This window comes from Cryptomeria japonica, chromosome 5 (assembly GCF_030272615.1).
Source record: "Cryptomeria japonica chromosome 5, Sugi_1.0, whole genome shotgun sequence".
NCBI classification, from domain to species: Eukaryota; Viridiplantae; Streptophyta; class Pinopsida; order Cupressales; family Cupressaceae; genus Cryptomeria; species Cryptomeria japonica.
In genome coordinates, this window is record NC_081409.1 from 96975677 (window position 1) to 96996805 (window position 21129).

Genomic DNA, 21129 nt, shown 5'->3' on the forward strand with positions numbered 1-21129 from the left:
TTGATAATTTGCTAGGACAAACTTTGATTTTAACTTAGCAATCATCCTATCCCATGTCTTAATATTTTCTCTACCTCTTCTTTGCCTATCAACTTGCAAGTGCTCCCACCAAAGAGATGCATGACATTTCAACCGGGTATAGGCATATTTCACCTTCCTCTCTTCTGCAGTGTTTTCAAAATCAAAATACTTCTCCATCTCCGAGATCCAATCTATCAATTCATCTGAATCTAACTTCCCATAATATTCTGGTTGGGCAAAATGAGGTTTAGTGTTTGCCCTACTCAAAACCCATAATAACCTTTCCTCCTCTAGATCAACTATCGGTAGGTTCACTTGTTCTGCCGAAGCTTCTTCTCCTTCATCTTCGCTCACATCCTCGACATGTCAGCCTCTTCTCTGGGCTATCTCCATGACTTCTAACCATGCTGATATTCCTTCCAACATCTCCATTAGAGTAGGTTCTGCATTCCCACACACTCTACCATTCCTAGTTCCTCTTCACACCATTCATCCATGCTAGTACTCTGCAATTGTAGGTCAAAACCGCAATCTGCCACCCTACAACAAAATTTTAGGACACACAACCTTTGGAATAAACTTCACTTTGATACCACTTGAAGTAGTCACCGATGAGTAGGGACCTCAAGGAAATAAGTACAAATTGGTCAGCAAGATTAAACACGATGCAAACACACAGATATGATGGAGGAAATGCAAAGCAGATAGTTTTATTGCATGAAAGTTAATTACTTCCAACTAGAGACAACTGGATTACGACATGCTAGCACACATGCCTGGTAGAATAGGTCACACCGAGACCTTGAAATAAAAGATCTATCTTCTAGGCAAAGTCTATCTATCTAATACTTCTTAATTTTCTGATTGATTGATTCTAAAGAATGATTACTAATATATATATATATTGATACAAAGGATCCATTCAGCCTAAAAATCGATCAAACACCCAAAGAACAAGACCTAATGTGCAAAATGAAAGAGGTCGAACTCCGCCAAGAGATTCCTTTGGAGAATCCAAAGGATGAAATGTAGAAGGTCGGCCACATGCCAAGGAACATCGAGGTTAATTTCCAAGGCTCCGCAAGCTTCAAAATGGGTTCCGATATATCACCAGAATAGGTCTCTGGCAACCGGTAACAAGAAACTGCCAAGGAAACCAATAGCGATATTTTGCCAGAAACTAATCCAAAAGAGATACAGTTCAAAAGCAAGAGAGATGATCAAGTCTTCAAGTATAATCCAACTCCATAGGATCTAGTGAGCCAAAACTGGGACACATAGAAAGGAACACTAAAACTGCAAACAGAAAACAAAACATAAAAGGAAATGTTTTTGGTTGATGCAAGATTGTTGTGAACCATGGATTCTCCTCCATCAGTTTGTTAAGAGGATTATTTAGGGAGCATTTATAAAACCCTATGTTATAATTAGGTGATCTTGTATTTGTGGGACTTTGTTTCCACCACTTCTAGTTTTGGTCAAAAGACTTTTTTCAAGAAAAGCTTTACCTTTTTTGTTGTTGTGGTCTTGGTGGTTTCACTTCTGGTGAGCTCCTTCCTTGTGTGCACTTTGTGGTATTTATGTAAAGGTTCAAGCCTATCCTAATTTATTCTAATCATAACAACATGAGTAATGGAAGATTCGATTGAGTCCAAGTCTCTCATTGATTAATTAGAGCTTTTAACCTTTTCCATATCTTGGTAAATAATTTGTTGTGTATGTCATAACCTGTTGTACACTTTCTCTCATCTTTGTCTCCACCAAAATCTGCACCCACATACTTATTAACTTGAAGACTACTCCCATTGTAATAGATAGAAGTATCTGAAGTGCCTCTCAAATATCTGAGAATCCACTTCATAGTTGTCCAATGATCAGTACCAGGATTCGTCATGTACCTACTCACGACTCCCACTGCTTGTGCAATGTCAAGTCTCGTGCATACTATGATGAACATAAGACTTCCTACTACTAATGAGTATGGTACATGAGACATCGGTGTTTTCTCTGCTTTTGTTCTAGGGAACTGTTCAGAAGATAATTTAATATGAACAGGAAATGGATTACTAACTAGTTGTTCTTTCTGCATATTGAAGCACTGTAGAACCTTCTCCACATAATTTTTTTGTGACAACCATAAATTCTCATTGTTTATGTCTCTATGTATCCTCATTCCAAGAATTTTATTTGCACTACCTAAGTCCTTCATCTCAAACTCCCTAGTAAGCTCAGTTTTCAAATGGATGATTTTAGACATGTTGGGACCTGCTACCAACATATCATCAACATATACATTAGTAGAATAATAAAACTACCATGATCATACCTTTGACAATTGGCACAATGATAAGCCTCACATCTACTAAAACCCAAAATCAACATGAAGGAATCAAACTGCTTGTACCAACTCCTTGGCACCTGTTTCAAACCATAGAGTGATTTTCTCAGCCTACAAACAAGATTATCATTGCCTCTTTCCTCAAAACCTTCAGGCTGTTGCATATAAATCTCCTCAGAGAGATCACCATGCAAGGATGTTGTTTTTACATATAACTACACATAAGCATTGCAAACAAAATACAGAGGAATGAGCAATCAAATAGTTTACCTTTCCATATTTCTTCTGGAATTCTATCATCAAGAGCAGTAGTGGGAGATCTATTGATCAGGAAATAAGTTGTATTTACAATCTCACCCCAAAATTTTTGCTCCAAACCAACAGTACTCAACATGCATCTGGCTCACTCCATGATTGTATGGTTCATGCATTCAACAACACCATTTTGTTGTGGTGTCTTAGTAACCGTCAACTGCCTTGTACTTCCATGCTCACTACAAAATTGATTAAATTTTGCTGAACAAAACTCACCTCCATTATCAGTTCTAAGACATGTTATTGTCTTATGTCTCTGATTCTCTACCAGAGCTCTAAACCTCTTAAAACAAGAAAACACTTCAGATTTCTTCTTCAGAAGATAAATCCACACCTTGTGGGAATAATCATCTATAAATGAAATAAAATATGATGAACCTCCAATAGATGTTACATGAGTTTCCCAAGTATCTGACTGAACTAGATTTAATACATCTTTGCTTCTAGTAGTACTTCTAGAAAAACTCAGTATATTTTGTTTTCGAAACAAACAATGTTCACAAAAACTTAAATCTTTAGATTTTGCACTTGGGAGAAGATTTCTATGTAGCAGTACCTTAAGACATCATTCATTCATATGGCCTAGCCTTTGTTGCCAGGTTGATAATGACTCCATCTCTACATTAGATACCATAGTAGCCTCTCCAATGTTAGTTTGTCCAACTAACCTATAGAGATTGCCAACCTTCTCTCCCTTTAGCACAACCAAAACTCCCTTTGTTACCTTCAGATAGCTATTTTCACCACTGAACCTATAACATTGTTCATCAAACACTCCAAGTGAAAGTAATTTTTTCTTTAAACCAAGTACATGCCTAACATGCTGAATAGTTCTAACTACTCCATCAAAGATCTTAATTCTTATCTCTCCTTCAGCAACAACTTCACATGGGTTGTTGTTTCCCATGTAGACCATACCACCATCACAAGATCGATTAGAAGTAAACCAATCTCTATGTGGTGTCATATGAAAGGAAGCACCATAATCAAGAATCCAAACATGAAGTAAAGAACTTCTCAAATTAGCAGTTAATACCTCTCCATCTTACAATGGTGTCTGAACTTCATCAGTGTTTGCCTTAGATGCAGGTGTCCTAGGATTCTCCTTGGTTGCTTTTGGCAGCCGATAATCCTTCTTGACACTTCATTCTTGCCATAGTTCCAGCATTTCACCCTTTTTCGCCCTTTTGATTTGGACCTGGTTTGTCTATGCTCAATATTTGCTCTTTCCTAAGTTCTACCTCTTGCAACAAGGGCTTCATTACAAGAAGATCCTTGAGATGTCTTCCACCTTGAATCTTCAGAGATTATAGTAGCCACCACATCCTCAAAGTCCAGCTTCCCACTCGGTGCAGAATTACCAAGAGCCATAACCAACTGATCCCAACTATCTAGCAAGGAGCAATGTAATATTTCTGCCTTATCCTCTTCATCGATTTTCACACCCACTGAAGCCAATTTGCTTGTCAGTGTTTTGAAATTGTTCAGATGATTTGTGAAAGGTGAATTGTCATGAATCCTCAAATTATACAACTGTCTCCTTAGAAGAATTTTGTTTGCTAATGACTTTGTCTCATACAACTTTGCAAGCTTATTCCACAAGTCATGAACAAATTTCTCCTCTACAACATTGAACAGTACTGAATCTACTAGAGATAACTGGATTGTTTCTCTAACCATGCTATGCACGGTATTTTGATCTCTCGTGCTCATATTTGCAGGTTTTGATGATACTCCTTTAAAAGATTTGTCACATCCATCCTTCACCAACAAAGCTTGAATCTTAAGCTTCCATAGAGCAAAATTCGAACCATCAAACTTATGTACCTCAAATTTGGTAACAATATTTTCAGCCATTGCTCACTTCTAAAAACAAACAACTTCTACACAAATAACGTAAGCTCCGATACCAATTGTGAGAAAAATAACAAGTGCAAAAAAATTGCAAAGAAGAACAATAGCACATAACACACAAATTTACATGGAAAAACCTAGTAAAACTATACCAGTAAAAAACAACGGGCAAATTTTGTCTTTTGTATTGATTCTCAGGAATTACAGAGTTACAACAATCTCAAAAAACTATTCTAGCCTTATTTTCAAAGGAGGCAGAGCTACTCTATATATATACAAATTTAAGAGACTTAATTCTATAATTAAGTTCTCAAATTTGCCACCTCTAACCTTTCCAATGCCATCACTATAGTCATATTATTGACTAAGCCTATATGTGGCACTGAATCGTCTACAAGGTTGACTCATATAGAGTCCAACTTGATTCTACTATGAATCACTTAATAATTTACTAATTCAATACAACCAAGTTGTAGGGTCCTGGTTGGAGACAACTTACTAAATATAGTAAGTACGACTCACACAACTACATGTATGACACATATAAGAACAAAGTCCTAATTGAAGACAACTTGTATGACACATATGAAGGCAAAATCCTAATTGACTTCACATTCCAACACTAAGTAACCCCTTGTACCCATTATATTAGTGGTCAGGTGTGTGTTATTGTAAGTAGACATGAGACGAGAAATCCCAAAGTCTACAAGTTTGGGAGAGAGTCTCTCATTCAAAAGAATATTAGATGATTTTACATCCCGGTGGAAAATGGTTTGAGATACTCCAGAGTGTAGGTATGCCAAAGCCTCCGCTGTCTCAATCGCAATCTGGAGACCTGAAGCCCATGACAAAAACCCCTCTTTAGAGTGTAAATGTTCAAACAGTGTTCCATTTAGAAAGCCATCTCCTTCATAACTCTTGGGAATGCATCTTGTCCCCCATTTAGAAAGCCAGCTCCTTCATACCTCTTTGTACACGAACAATTATAGGAACCTGCCGAGTTGAAGCACATACCTCCTCCATCTTCTCCAGCACACATATTCATCTTTTTATCACTGCATTCGTCTATGTCTGAACAGTCATCATCACTATATCAAAAAGCCGTGAGATTTGACAAAACAACATGGTTATGGAAGAAAACGAATGATACTATTGATAGCTATAATAAAGAAAGACGCGAAATACCTGTACAATCTGTGTCATTGAAGTAACCATTTCCTTCATATCGAGGAAGGCATCTACATACGTGTCCTTTTCCTGAAGGGGATTCTATGCATTCTGCGTTACTGGAGCAAGAACAATTGTGAAGGCCGATACCCCAGTTAAGGCGGAGACCATAAGAAACTTCACTGCTCCTTCCCCAATAAACGTTTGATTTATTGCCGAGGATCTTGAAGGCATCGCTTGATTGTAAGATCATATAAATACATTACATGATGCCTCAGTATATACAGATCTTAAAAACTTTTAAGAGATTTGGCTGATATATTACATTTGAAAACTCAGTAGTTACTAATAAAAGTTACTAAACAAGATGTGCAGTATTTTGGAAGGAATCGCATATTTCAACATTGATGCAAAGGGTCATCTTCTCAATCCATAATCTGAATCATTACATACCTTCCAAAAATACATGCAATCGGAAAGGAAGATCATCCACTGTGTAAAGGCAGAGAGATAAGGTTATTAACAAACAAAAACAAAGCACAGATAAGAACCCTTATACGGAATACAGATGATACATTTTCATTTAACTCTGATAATATTTACAAAGACTGGAAGAAAAATTCCCCTTTACTCGTTACCAATCTTCAGCTTAATAGCCCTCTCTTTGCTAAGCAAGACACTTAGTTCTAATAGGACTCTATCTATTTTTAGTATCTACGTTCCTGAGCCAGTTAAAGCTATTTCTAAACAGAGAAAATAAAATTGTAATACCTCCTATTTCTGAGGAATAAGTTTTGAGTACAACTTCCTAATTCTCAGGAGTCGGTTTGCATTAAACATAGACTAGAAATGCTCCGCTTAGAAGTCAACCTGTTTAGTGGTGCAGTGAATGGTTCCTCCGACGGACTCCCAACTGCAGATGGAAATGTGTAACTCCTGAATTCATATGAAGTTTGTGGTGCTTTTCTGGAAATTGTTGTCTGCTCAAATATAGCATTGTCACAGTTTACACTGTCATGGAATTTTATTTTTCTTGTCCCACCTCTTATCCAGAAAAGTTCCTCGACAACCTCTTTCATCAATGGCCTTTTCCTCCTTTCCAAATGAAGGCATTCTCTTGCTAACCTTCGCATATCTTCCATCTGCTGGAGGTTTTTCTCCTCCAATATCTTAAAGGCAAACAAATAATATTCCATTACCTATGATCGCAGGAAACACGGCACGATTTGAACTTGTGTACATGCATCTTGTCCCATTTCGAAAGCCATCTCCTACATAGCCCTTTGCACCTGTACAATCTGTGCCGTTGAAGTAACCATTTCCTTCATATCCAGGAAGACATCTGCATACATATCCTTTTCTGGAAGGGAAGTCAATGCATTCAGCTTTGGAAGAGCAAGAATAATTGGTGGTTTCTTTGGCCATGGAACAATTCTCAAGGCCGATCGCCCAGTTAAGGCGTAGACCATAAGAAACCTGCCTTCCTTTTCCAAAAAATATATTGGATTTGTTGTCGAGAATCTTAAAGGTGGAGGGGTCGAATATGGTGGAGAAACCACACTCGTTATAAGATTTGTTGGTAGCAGAATCGAGCAAAGGAAACAGACCTCCGCCAGTGAAATTTATCGACTGCCGATTATTTGAAAGGTTAATTTCGGAACAACCGTAGCGGCAGTATGGTCGGTCATTTTGAGAGTCACATTTTGATACGCAGCCCAACTCTCCCAAACCCCCAAAACTGTAGGTACCGAATGCATTGCAGCCGACAACAAGGAACCTACTGGAGTTTGAAATAGTGAAAGGTCCATCTGAAGGTAGATCATAGTAGCTTGCTCCACTGCTATTTGCTTCACACGATTCGGCATAGATATTAAAAGAGTTTATGACAAGGCTACCCGTATAATCGATCTCCAGAATAGTAGCTTGTTCCATAAAGGAAGGGTATACCAATATGCTTGGGTATCCACAAGCATCAATTGTTTATCCAGAAAGGGTAACTCATCTTCATCGACCCACACATTTCAGGATCACATTTTGCAGCAGTAAAGCTCACCAAACAGAAACAATTTACAAAGCGAACCAAAACTCCACGATGCATCTGCGTTTGCATCAACATTTTTGTTTGAATCCTCCCAACAACAAAAAGACGTTAACTATTCTTCAAAACGACTTTATTCTAAACGTACTTCATAGCAGATTATTCTTCAGATGATTTTTTTCCAAGAACAATTATGTATGATTGAAAATGAATCTCTCGAAAACCGTGAAAGGAAAAACATAATGTAAAGAAAATCATAATTAAAGTATTTTTATTAATTAGAAATCGATATTCTTATTGGATTAAATAGATATTAATATTTTTATCTTTATATAGGGAATTATAATATTTTCATAATAATTTTATATCAAAGGCAATTTTTGCAAATGCTTCTCGATTTTGAAAACATAAATTGTTGATAAGAAACTAGTTGTTCGAATTGAAGGAGAGCAGATATAGAACTAGAAACAATTTATATTAAGCAAACCAAACTAATACAACATTATCATTTGAGTTTGTGGAGTTGGACTCATCAAGGAGTGCAGATCAATTATAAACTCATTCATTATATGGAAATTTGAGTGACGTGGTGGGGAGAGAAACCATTTATTATGAATAATGGCTAGGTCAAAAGAGTAGGTGCAAAATCAATTCAAATCTTTTGGTGAGATCTCCTTTGAGTGCATCTCTTAAATGTTTGTGTTAATGGTGTTGAGTGGAGGATAAAGTGATGACAATTAATGGAGTGGTTGTAATTAAGTACTATCTCCAAGCGTAGTTCACTTGAGAGTGGGTTTTTGCACATGTTTTGTAATAAGTTCATATGTAAGTGAGCTTCTACATAGACTTCCATATGTAATAAAGACAATTCTAACGAAAGGATTCAAGCTTTCTATTTATTAAATATTTTACTTTTTAAGTAACTAAAAGCATTCTTTTAGAAAAATAAATGTTTAAAGATTTGTTTATTTATTAGTTTTCCATGAACAGCTTAAAGCATATTATTTTAAAGAGAGCATGTTGTTCTTAAATGTTTTTGAAAAGTAAATGTTTAAAGATTTGCTTATTTATTAGTTTTCCATGAAGAGCTTAAAGCATATTACTAAAGCCCTTTCTTTCTCTCGTGTGATGAAGAGGATTTACATGTTTAAGAAGAAAGATGCAATACAATTGCAGACCTCTTATTACTTCCACAGACTTCTAAGTGCATGATAGAACATTCTTTAAATTTGTAAGTATCAAACAATAATTTGTTAAATACAATCTATTCACTATATTTTTTTTTACATTTGACTTCCGTTAAAAAGGAGTGAAACTTAATATGCTAACATACTACTACAGACGTGATATTAATTTATTCACTTACGTATTTCATATCTTTCAGAAAGTTTATTGATTCTTTGATACAAAGGGGGTGATCACCGTTTTAGACGCAGACCGATATTGATGTGTATTATAGAATCTTCTTAAAATATTGAATATATAATAATAAAGTTCTTAACAATAATAATTTAAATAAAAATCTTTTTTTTATTGTTTTTTTTTTAAATTTAAAGGAAAATCATAAATCAGATAAGTATAATTTCTTATTTTATTTTAAAACTAGAATCTAAAGGAAAAATTAATAAATATTAAAAATCAAACATAATCAGTTTAATAATAAATTAAAAATAATAAGGATGTGACAGGTTTCAAATAGTAGAAGCAAAAAGGTTAGAGTTTCTTTTTGAGGATTTTTCTTCTTTCGTTCAAAAACGTCATGGAATTGGGAGGAGTCTTTTTACCATCAATTTCATAGATTTATGGAGGGATGCCAAACTGATTTACTCGCCTAAGCATAGAACGGGGAAAGATTATGGATGAAAGGTGGAAATAGGACCAAAAAATTCTCATCAAAATATTTATTTGACATTTCTAAAAGAAAAGAGACTGTAGATGAGGATCAAGGAGGCATAAGTATGTTTGAAGGAATGTTTGGAAGTCAAGACTAGCATCTAAAAAAGTAGATGTTTTTGAATGGTAAACAGGAAATAAATGCAGAGGTGAACTTGCTTTCCAACCCAAGAATATGCAAAAGTGTCAAAATAAAAGAATTGAACATAGTGGAGTTGGAGCCTAGAAATAAAAGGGATATTAGTAATGCAATACTAGATAATTATATCAATCCTTATGACAAAAATAGTATCTAAATTGTTGACAATCATAAATTATGGAGTCATGAAGAAAAATAAGAGAAATAACTTATAGTAGAGATAAGGAGACCAAAAGAGAAGCTAGAGAAAGAATTTAAATTAGATCAAGTTCCGAGAGAACATAAAGAAACATAAATCCCTTCTATCATTTCCCAAATGGAAATAAAAGGGGTTATGTTTACAACTCTAGTGATGCCTAAAAGGGGTAGGCCACTGGGTAGTATAGAAAAAAATCAACAAACCTCAATAGATTCCTTGTGAACAATAGTTGAGAGTCTCAATTCAGATTGGAAAAATCCATTAGACTTATGGAGAAGAATAATTTGAAAGGGTCACAGTCAATTCCAATCAGGAAGTCTAAGACTACAACCTCTCCTACATGCTCAAGAGAGAAATAAAATAAATAGCTAGGAACCAATAATTTGAAGCAATTTTTTTAAAAAAAATTAGATGGATAGCAAGAGCATTCCTCCCCCTAACCGTCATTCCCATTAGATCATAAGAGGTCAATCATAATAGAGGAAGAGAATCCAGTTCTGTTGGAATTGGAAGCAGTCTGTCACTTCTTGGGTATTTCAGAACCACAATTGGAGGAGAATTAGTGTTGGCCATTTGGTGGAATTGATTACATCTTACATTAATGCTTTGTCATTGATGTCAACACTAGTTGTTTGGATGCTTTACCGACACCCTTCGGGTCCCAGTAGAATGAGTGGGTTCTGGTTAACTTGGGTCTTGCAAGATCGGGTAGACTTCGGTATAATCTGGTGATGGAATTGACTTCTTCATGATACTCATACTGATATTTGGTTAGTTGGTTTCGGTCTGGTGATTGGATTCTATTTTGCTTACTTAGAAGATTGGATTCTGGTTCTGGTGAGGGCTTCACCGACAAAGCTTTTGATGGAAATTTTTGATGCATTGTATAATTGGTGTTGGTACATCTTCTGATGGAGTTTCAGGATGTTGTTGCTGATCACGTTTGAGACTTGGCATTTGGAGATTATTCTTGAAGCATGGAGACCTATACTTGGTCCCGGTTGATCAAGGTTATGGACTGACATTAATGTAACGTGTGGATAGGACCTATTGTTGTATTTTCGGGATGTCTTATGTGTTGGTTATTATTTGTTTTGTCTTAGGCTAACATGGTTTGTAATTGTGTAATTGGTTTATTGTTTGGCGGCTGACCTGATTATTTATGGTCGAGGGTTTGTATAAATAAGATGCAACATCTCATTGTAGATCATCATGGTTATTGTAAGAGAACATGGTCAAGGAATTTAATGTGCGAATAATGTAATATCATTCAAGCAGAGGAGTTGGTCGATCATTGGAGATCGAATTGCGTTTGTGTAAGAGGATTTAGTCCTTTGATATTGAGTTTAACCAAAACTGTACTCAAGTATAGGAGATGCTATCTTTTGCAGTTCATCACTTTTCCGGATTGTTGTCTCGATTTCTATGTAGTCAGTGAGACTCCTTTTGTGAGGAGCAGTGTGTTGTAGGCTATTGGTCTTCCTACAAGTGCAGGCCTCTTGATTGTAATTCACATACTTACCACAAAATTATTATCTGATTATGAGTAGGCTTCCCACCATGGTTTTTCCCTTTACCGGGTTTTCCATGTACAAATATTGGTGTTGTGTGGATTGATTTTATTATGTGATTATTGTTTATGCTTAATTAGATTAACTGATATTTTGGTATTATTCTTTTGGGTTCTAGTATTAAAGTTTAAATTGCTAATGCTTTCGGTAATCTGTGACAACTGATTCACTCCCCCCTCTCAGTTGTCTTCCGGTTATCTGAATTGTCTAACAATTGGTATTAGAGCTTTGGTCCTCTCTACCAAAAGCTTAACCACTTGAGGAAGAACCTATGGAAACTAACAGTTCGAGTTCATCCAGTTCTTGTGGAGCTATCTTTTGAAGTGATATACGAAGGCTTGAAGGAACAAACTACAAAGTATGGAAAATTCAGATGGAGACTCATTTGGGATGTCTTGGCAAGGAGATTTTGGAGATCACACAGAATGGTGTCACAACCAATAATCCAGGATTTGGCAATCCTCCTCTGACAAACTTGGACAAGGAGCTTGAGAATGAATGAAGAGAAAGAGAAGCCATATTGTGTGCACTTTCTGATCAACAAATAATGGGATTAACAAGCAAATCATCTAGAAAGGCTATATGGGATAAGTTACAGAATCTTAATGAAGGTGACCCTACAGTGAAGATTGCTAAACATGATGGTTACTGGGTGAGATATGAAAACCTGAAGATGGAAGAAGTTGAAAGGATTACTGTATTAATGGAAAGGGTAAGTGAGATTGTTATGGGAATTCAATGTTGTGGTGGTACTCTGAGCGAAGATGAAATTGTTTCTAAAGTCTGGAAAGCCCTACCACTAGCTTACAAAATGAAGGCTATTGCTACCAATAAGTTGAGAATAATGGCTAATACATTTGTCAACAAAGATACTTTGGTTGGTAAACTATCTGCTTTTGAGATTGAGGAATTTGGATCATCTGGAGCTATGAAGATTGAACCTTCTTTTCATGCATCTACATCTATAACCAATAAGCAAAACTAGAAAGATTTATATGTAAAAGAACTAGAAGATATGAAGAGAGAAGATGAGGAGTTTGAGCAACTTGAAGCACTTTTTGCTGGAAGAGTATCAAAAGGATCAATAGGAAGTAAGTATGAAGGAAAAGCACCTTTAAATGTTTTGCATGCAATAAGATTGGTCATTTTGCATCTAGATGTCCTGAAAGGAATTCAAGATTTGAAGAAAGAGTTAAAAGATCATTTAAGCCTAACCCTTGATATCAGAACAAGTATAGATTCAAGAAAAATAGAGACAGATCATGCTACATAGCGGATGAGGAAGGCATTACTGATTCAGATGATGAACAGACAAAAGACTCTGCTAGTGGATCTAGTAATGGGAAAGAATGGGTATTCTTAGCTATCAAAGAAGATGATCCAGCACTGGAAGAGAATGTACCTGAGGAAAAGGCACTTTCTAGTAAAATTAAGGACAAGGATGAATGGGTAATTAACAATGGTTGTTCACATCACATGACTAGAGATAAAGGGATTTTTTGTCTTTGCAAGAATTGGATGGTGGACTAGTTAGATTTGGAGAGGAGAAGGCATGTATAATTAAAGGAAAAGGAACTATATCATTGGATGGTAAGAACAATACTGAAAATTTTAATTATGTTTAAGGTTTTAAGAATAATCTTTTGAGTGTAGGACAATTGGTAGATAAGGGATTTCAATTACAGTTCAAGGATGGAAGATGCAAAGTCATTAACAAATTTGGATTAGAGATCGCAACCGGTACACAGACAAAAGGTAACATATTTCATTTGAACTTCGGTGAGAAAACATGTTTGATTACACAGATTGATGAGAGTTGGCTATGGCATAAAAGGCTGTATCATTTGAATTTTGATTGCATTGTTAAGATCATTTCAACTAAGGCTATTAGAGATATACCTAAGATTATGAAGCCCTATAATCCGATATGTAAAGAATGTAAAATGGGTATACAGGTCAAAACCTCTTTTAGGAGTATACAAGATAAATCAAATGATGTTCTTGATCTTCTTCATACTGATTTGTGTGGCCCTGCTAGAGTTAAAAGTTTTCATGGTGATAGATATTTTATGCTAATCATTGATGATTATTCTATAATGATATGGGTTACTTTTTTGAGAGAAAAATTTGAAGCATTTGAAAAGTTTAAAATATTTAAGGCCAAAGTGGAAACTGAGACAGGATTGAAGATTAAATGTTCGAGATAAGATCATGGTGGAGAATTCACATCCAGTGAGTTTAATAACTTTTGTGACAAGCATGGCATAAGAAGACAATTTTTTGCACCCCAGACACCTCAGCAAAATGGAGCTAAGGAAAGGAAAAACAAAACTATCTTTGATGCTGCTAGAATAATGATGATGGAAGAAAATCTACCTCATATCTACTGGAGAGAAGTAGTTAGTGTAGACACCTAAAATTGTCATGTTTAATTAAATAAATATCTTTATTTATTTAATTAATTCATTTATCCTCTTCTAGCCTTATTTCTCATTTAAATAAATACATTTATTTATTTAAATTATCTTTTTCCTAAATTAAATAAATATTTTATTTATTTAATTATCCCACTTCTTCTATTAATTAAATAAATCTTTATTTATTTAATTAATTCATTAACCTTTTCTACCCATGACACATGTCATTCATCTCTTAATTCATACCCTCTAATCATAGCCGACCTCCTTTTACACCTCTCAATCTTATCCCTCCATTTCATATAGTGTCTTCTATATAAGGAGATGCTTCCTTCATTATCAACCCTAATCAATCTATGCATCCTAATCAATTGATTACACTCACTATGCATTCACCCCGGTTGACTACTTGACTACACTACGCTTTTGAACATAGGCAATCCTACTTGCAACCACATTCCGTTCTTTGTTGAGCTCTTGTGCACATAAAATCTAAGACCAAATATATCAAGCAAGATCAATGGAGATAGGAAGAATGGAGATCCAAACCCTATTGGACATGTGATGGTATAATCTTTGTGATTTCATTTGATTTGCATTGTCTTAGGTAATCTTCATATGTTATGGTGGATCTTTGTTGTTGTTAGGCTAGGGTTTTGTGGTTGAATTCATTTAGCCTTTCAATATCGTTATTATTGTTATTCATTTTCACCATATACAGTTAGTACATCGGTTGACAAATTCAACAGAGTACATATCAAAGGAGAAAGCAGTAAGACACCTTATGAATTATGGTTTGGCAACACACCTACAATTAACTATTAGGAAATTTGATCCTAGAAGTGATGAAGGCATATTTCTTGGTTATTCTAATGAACCCAAAGAGTAAAGATGTTATAACAAGAGATTGCAGAGAATTGTGGAGAGTACTAATGTCAAAGTAGATAAGGTAAACATAAGTCAAATCAAAATTTATGAGAAGGAACTAGTAGTGGAAATGATTATATCTAAACTGGTAGCACCTTTACCAGAACAGAGAGTTGAACCAGTTGCTTCGACAACATCAGACAATTCTACAGTAACTGAAGAACAAGGAAGAGGAACATAGAGTAAGAAGACTCCTAGGTATGTGAGATTGAATCATTTTAAAGATCAAATCATTAGGGATAAGAGCAATGGAGTGATGACAAGAAGAAGAGTGACAACTAATGAGGTATGTTTAATTTCATAAGTTGAACCGCTATAAGTAATTGAGGCATGTAAAGATGAATTTTGGTTAAAAGCTATGGAAGAAGAGTTAGATCAGATTAAGAAAAATAACACATGGACTTTGGTTCCCTGGCCTAAAAATGAAAATGTGATTGGAACTAAATGGGTTTTTCGGAATAAATTGAATGAGGATGGTCAAGTTCTAAGGAATAAGGCTAGATTAGTTTGTAAAGGATATTCTCAGAAGGAAGGAATTGATTATGGAGAAAATTTTGCACCGGTAGCTAGGATTGAAGCTGTAAGATTATTTCTTACCTATGTTGCTTATAAAAACTACAAGGTTTATCATATGGATGTTAAATGTGCATTCTTGAGTGAGGATTTTGATGAGGAAGTTTATATTGAACAACCTAATGGTTTTTCACTATCAAATGATACTGATATGGTTTGCGGGTTAAGGAAAGCTTTATATGGATTAAAACAAGCAACTACAACTTGGTATGAAAGGTTAGATAAATATCTTTTGAAGTTTGGTTTTACTAAGGGCAGTGCTAACAATAATTTATATTATAAAATCACTGATGATTATATACCAATTGTTGAAGTATTTGTTGATGATATTATTTTTGGAGGTGAAGACAAATTATGCATAGAATTTTCTAAAAATATGGAGAAAGAATTTGAGATGTCTATGATTGGTGAGATGAAATTTTTCTTAGGTTTGCAAATTACTCAGACTGACAAAGGTATTTTTATTTGTCAAACTAAATATTCTAAGGAATTGTTGAAGAAATTTGGTATGGGAGATTCTAAACCGGCAAGTACACCTATGGTTACAAGTGAGAAATTAACAAGGAAAGATGTTTTTGCATTGGTAAATCCTACATGATACAAATATATGATTGGGGGTCTACTTTATTTGACTCAGACTAGGCTTGACATTATGAATTTTGTTTGTATTATTTCAACATTTCAGAGTGATCCTAGAGAAAATCATGAGATGGCAGTGAAAAGGATTTTTAGAAACTTGCAAGGTACAACAAAATATGGCTTATGTTACCCTAAGAATGATAACTTTATGTGCATATACAGATGTTGATTGAGCTGGAGATGTTGATGATTGGAAAAGTACTTCTGGTAGAGCTTTCTTTTTGGGAAAGAAGTTGGTTTCATGGATTAGCAAGAAATAGTCATGTACTTCTTTATCTACTGTTGAAGCTGAGTATGTTGTTGTTGCTACTAATTGTACACAAGTTTTATGGACGAAGCAAATTTTGAAGGATATAAAGGTGGATTGTGATGCACTGGTAGTTATTCATTATGATAACTCTACTGCTATTGATATATCAAAGAATCCGGTATTTCATTCTAAGACAAAGCACATATCTATCAAGTATAAATTTTTAAAGGAGAAAGTGGAAGCAAATGAAGTTAAACTGGTTTATGTGAACACTAAAGAATAGATTGCAGATATCTTCACTAAACCTTTATCCAAGGAATCATTTGAGTACCTGAGAGATAGATTGGGGGTTTATGCCCCTCCATCAGAGACTTGATTGATGTAGTTAGCCTAACATACATTATCAGAGATAATATTCATTCTGACACTGATGTGGGATGCAACTACTTAGGTGGAGTAGCCAACTTTGAGATTCAAAGGCTTATGTTTTTTTTTGCTTTGATATTTTTGTCAACTTTCTGGCATTGATGTTGTGTGGGGGAAAAAGTGACACTAAGCAAACATGCCCTAATCCTACCTTTTGACACACATTGTGGAATACGAAAGAGCCTAGAGGTATCACACAATTGGCTACTTCTTTTTCTGGAAGAGAGAGCGATGGGCTACCTATTAGGATTTCTATTCCTTTGTTGTAATTGAAAGATAAAATGATGCAAGTTCAACTATTAACCCTAAAGTGTAAGTATGAACTGGTAACTTTGAGCACAAGATTGTAGAATTGAGATTTAACAATGGAAAGTTGTAAACACAAGAACAAGATAAGAATGCAGATGCGTACCCGGAGTTAAAATCTGATTGAAAATGTTCGGGACAGGGGTGCAGGCGCCACTGTCCTGATTCTGCTCCTGAAACTGCTGTTTTGCAACCTGAAAAGCTGTCGGAAATGCTGAAACTTGCTGTCTGATAGAAGGACCAGGGCGCCCAGTGCCCCTGTCCTAGGAACCAGGGTGCCCAGCGCCCCTGTCCTGGCAGGACCAGGGCACCCCACACCCCTGTCCTAGCTTTCTGGGCTGGAATTTGGTGTGAAGTTTTGTCTCGGTCCGCTTCCGTCGAATCTGCAACTTGCGGTGTCGTCCGAATCTCGAAATCTGCACTTATATCTGAAAAGGTATGGTGGGCAGCTATATAGGGTTTTGCCTTAGTCAAACCCCCGCTTTGGTGATTTCCACCTCCACGAATAGCCAAGTTGTATTGTAAAAGTAGTGTGTGTGCAAGATCCTAAAATGAAAGTAAGGAAACTAGAGAAACGTAGAAAGTAAACCCTAATTGCTTGTAAATGATAATGTAAATGCTCCAAATCAAGATGCAAAGTGATCTAAAGCATGAATACAAATGATATAATGAGGCTTATGCAAAGACATGAAAACAACATGAAATCATACCCAACCCCAAGGGAGGGGTACAAGCCAATCTTCAGTCAGTGATCCCTTATTGCTCTTCAATGTCTTCAAAGCCCTAAATGGATGAATGAAATTGATGAATGCTTGATGGATGGATGTTGAATGTTGTTGAATTCTTCAAAGATCTACTCTTTCGCTGCATAGAAGGTCCCTTAAACCAAAAATTCTGATCCTTTCAAATGAAGAAAGAGAGCTCTTATATATGAAACCCTAGGTCTTAATTTCAACTTTTGGCCAACCTAGAGATTGAATCTCCCGCCAATTTCTTGGGGTTAAGCTTTATTTTATGATTGGATCATGCTCCTAAAATTTTGGGAAAAATGTCCGGGACCGTGTGCACTCCGAGCGCCATGGTCCCGACAACTTTTCACCAAATTTTCAAGGCCGTCGGATATGGTGATTTTAGAGAGAATCCCAAAGTTACAGGTGATTTCAAGATGTTTTGACCCCCGAAATCAAGCCCCCAAGTTCAAAATAGGACCTAATTAGGGTTTTTGATTAAATGATGTATTGGAAGAATAAAATGAAAGGGGCACACTTTAATGAAAAGGGCCCAACTTTATGATATGGGAGATGATAAAATAGAACCTTAGACCTAATTAATTTAATTAATTAAGTGCTAAAGGGGAAATGCAATGCAAAATGCAAAATGCGCCAAGGCAGGTGCTAAACTAGGTGTGAAATTGTACCACCCTAGCAAGTGCGTACAATTTACGATGCTAAATTTATCCCCCACTTTAGTGGTCATATGAACACTACGTGCATATGCAAGATAAAGTATAGAAAAGTAAACATTATTTGAAAAAGAATATATCCATAAGTTGTCGGACAAAACCCCCAGCAGTATCCGTAGTACACAATTAGGAACCGCACCCTACAAAACACACGTTAGATCACAAAATCACCTAATGCTTACTAAGGAAGGTGATGAAAATTCGAGGGTAGCTATATGCCCCCCCCTGTTTCGGCTTGCTAATTTTAGTGAGTTGAAACAGGGTATCATGTTTACCACTTCAAATTGTTAAAGAATATTGATGACAAATGCTCACAAGAAGATTTGATATGAGACCAGAAACTAATGGAGAATCATTTGGTAAGAAAGAGGACTAAATCTCAATTCCAACACAAGAAAGGGTGTGAGGATTTGAGAGTTCTCTAACACAAGACGAAGGATGTAAATGGAAACAAAATGCAAAGAGAAGAAAAGAAAGGAAAAAAAAGCATGAATACACACATTAGTGATCCATGAGAAGAATAGTGAGAGAGAAAACATGGACTTCTCGCCCCTAGATCTTGTCTAGGTGATCCATGGGAAAAAGGACATGGAAAAAAAGCCCCTAGAGTCTGTCTAGGTGATCCATGTAAGGGAGGAGAGTGAGAAAGTCTAGCCTTATGCCGCTAGTTCCACTCAACCTCGTGCATGTGTGTGTAAGTGAGGTTAGAAGCACCTCATAGGAGTCTATGCCCAAGTATGCTACAACCTGTATATGTATAGTACAAAAGCGTGACATCTCGCTCTAAGAGTCTGTGCTCTGGTTCTGAGAATAATCACCTTGCATAAAAGAAAAATGGAGACATCTCGCTCTAAGAGTCTGTGCTCTTGTTTCGAGAATGACCCATTGCTTAAAAAGTGTAATGTTTATGTCATAAGCAAAGTAGAACAAGGATACCTACCTTCATCACAAAAGAAGATACCCCAAAAATGCAACAATGTCATGGATCCAAGCAAGAGAGTTTTGCACTCTTTAAGCAAGGATAAGATAGTTGAAAAAGGGATATCCTGTAGTATGTGTAAAGGAGATCCTTAGAGGAGAAGAGATCTTTGTACAAAAGACACCTATCCCCGAGAGGAATTGTCTTAGACAAATATAACATCTTCTAGAATAAGACAAAGAAGAGAATAAGAATGCAATACTTCCTTCTTTTGCGAGGTGAAAGTGATTCTTAATGAAGGATGACGCTCTTTTTAACCCAATTGGGAGAGTGAATTCATTATGGATGTATTTTACCAAGTGCAAAAGAGGTTGTAGTCAAGGACTTACACCTCTTGTAAGAGAGAATCCTTGAACAAACAACAACAAATGCATACAAGGAATAACATCAAGTAATAAAGTTCACACCATCCATGAAATAGGAAAAAGTGGATCCTTAGATAAAAATAAGAAAAGATCATTGCTTCCCAAGGATAAGGACAATGAGAAGGACTTACACAATCTTCTAGGGAGAGAATTAGACATAAGCAAAATGTACTACATACTCACATGAGTTCATGCAAGCAAGACATTAGTGTATGTAAAATGCTCCTCACGAGAAGTGGGTAGGATAAGAAAGAGAATATACATCTTCTCCCATATCTAGGAAAAGAGGACTCTAAAGAAAAGATGATCAATATTTCCACACTATTTCCCCAAAGGGAAATTTTAACCATAAAAAGAAGAGATGTATGAAATCACTCTTGTCCCCATAGGAACAAGAGATAACATAGAAAATCAGGCTATTATGTTTCTTCAAAAATATAATTGCACTTGAAATTGTACCATCATGAATGACAATGAGCCCCCAGTAAATGAGCTACCAATGTCACATAATGATGAGCAACATAATAGCCATTAATGTTATTTAAAGACATGATAGATTGAATGAGGTATTTGAATATGACATGCTAAATGCTCAACTATAAGTGAGATCAAAAACATGTACAAAGTGATAAAAATTGAAGAAGGACAGTTACGAGAAATCTTAGAAGAAAGATGAGTGTAATTTATTAGAGCCTTATCCCTGGAGGAAAGGACTTTATGATGAATAGGAGATAAAGATTCATAAGTGGATTTAGAAATTTGAGGGGGAGTCATAAAGAGATTTGTTCATCGCCAAGATTTCCTTATGAGGGGAATGAGAGTTGATAGAAGTAGAAGATGATTTGGTTGAAGTGAGATCATCATCACTACTAAATATAGCATTCACATTGAGAGATGGTCTTTTAGATGCTTTGGTGGGCTTAGAAAGATTATATCCAAGTCCAAATGAATATTCATGCATGTTATGTTCTAAAGGAACTTTAATTCCTTGTTCATTTGTGCCACAACCATTTCCACTATAGCCACTCTTAGCCAAAATATGAAAACCATGACCATAACGATTAGCCATTTCAGAAAGAGAAGGTGGTGTTTCATAAGACAAAGAATCAAATTCTTCAAAATTAGAGGTGTGAGGAGAAGAAGTTTGAGAAGCGGCCACAAGATTATTGCTCATAGGTTCAGGTAAGACTGATTGATCTCTAGTTTCTTCCTTCTTTTTAACTTTAAGCTCTCTAGGAGGAACCCTATAC

General features: G+C 35.8%; 1 protein-coding gene across 1 annotated transcript in view; it reads right to left on the bottom strand.

Annotated features, from left to right (window-relative positions):
* Positions 1-6865: 6865 nt before the first annotated feature.
* Positions 6866-21129, bottom strand: part of LOC131065402 (wall-associated receptor kinase 3-like) — a 58658-nt gene continuing 44394 nt past the window's right edge. Inside the window, exon 2 of the mRNA XM_057999899.2 lies at positions 6866-7542. Coding sequence (XP_057855882.2) covers positions 6866-7542 — 677 coding nt within the window. The remainder of the gene's footprint in view (positions 7543-21129) is intronic.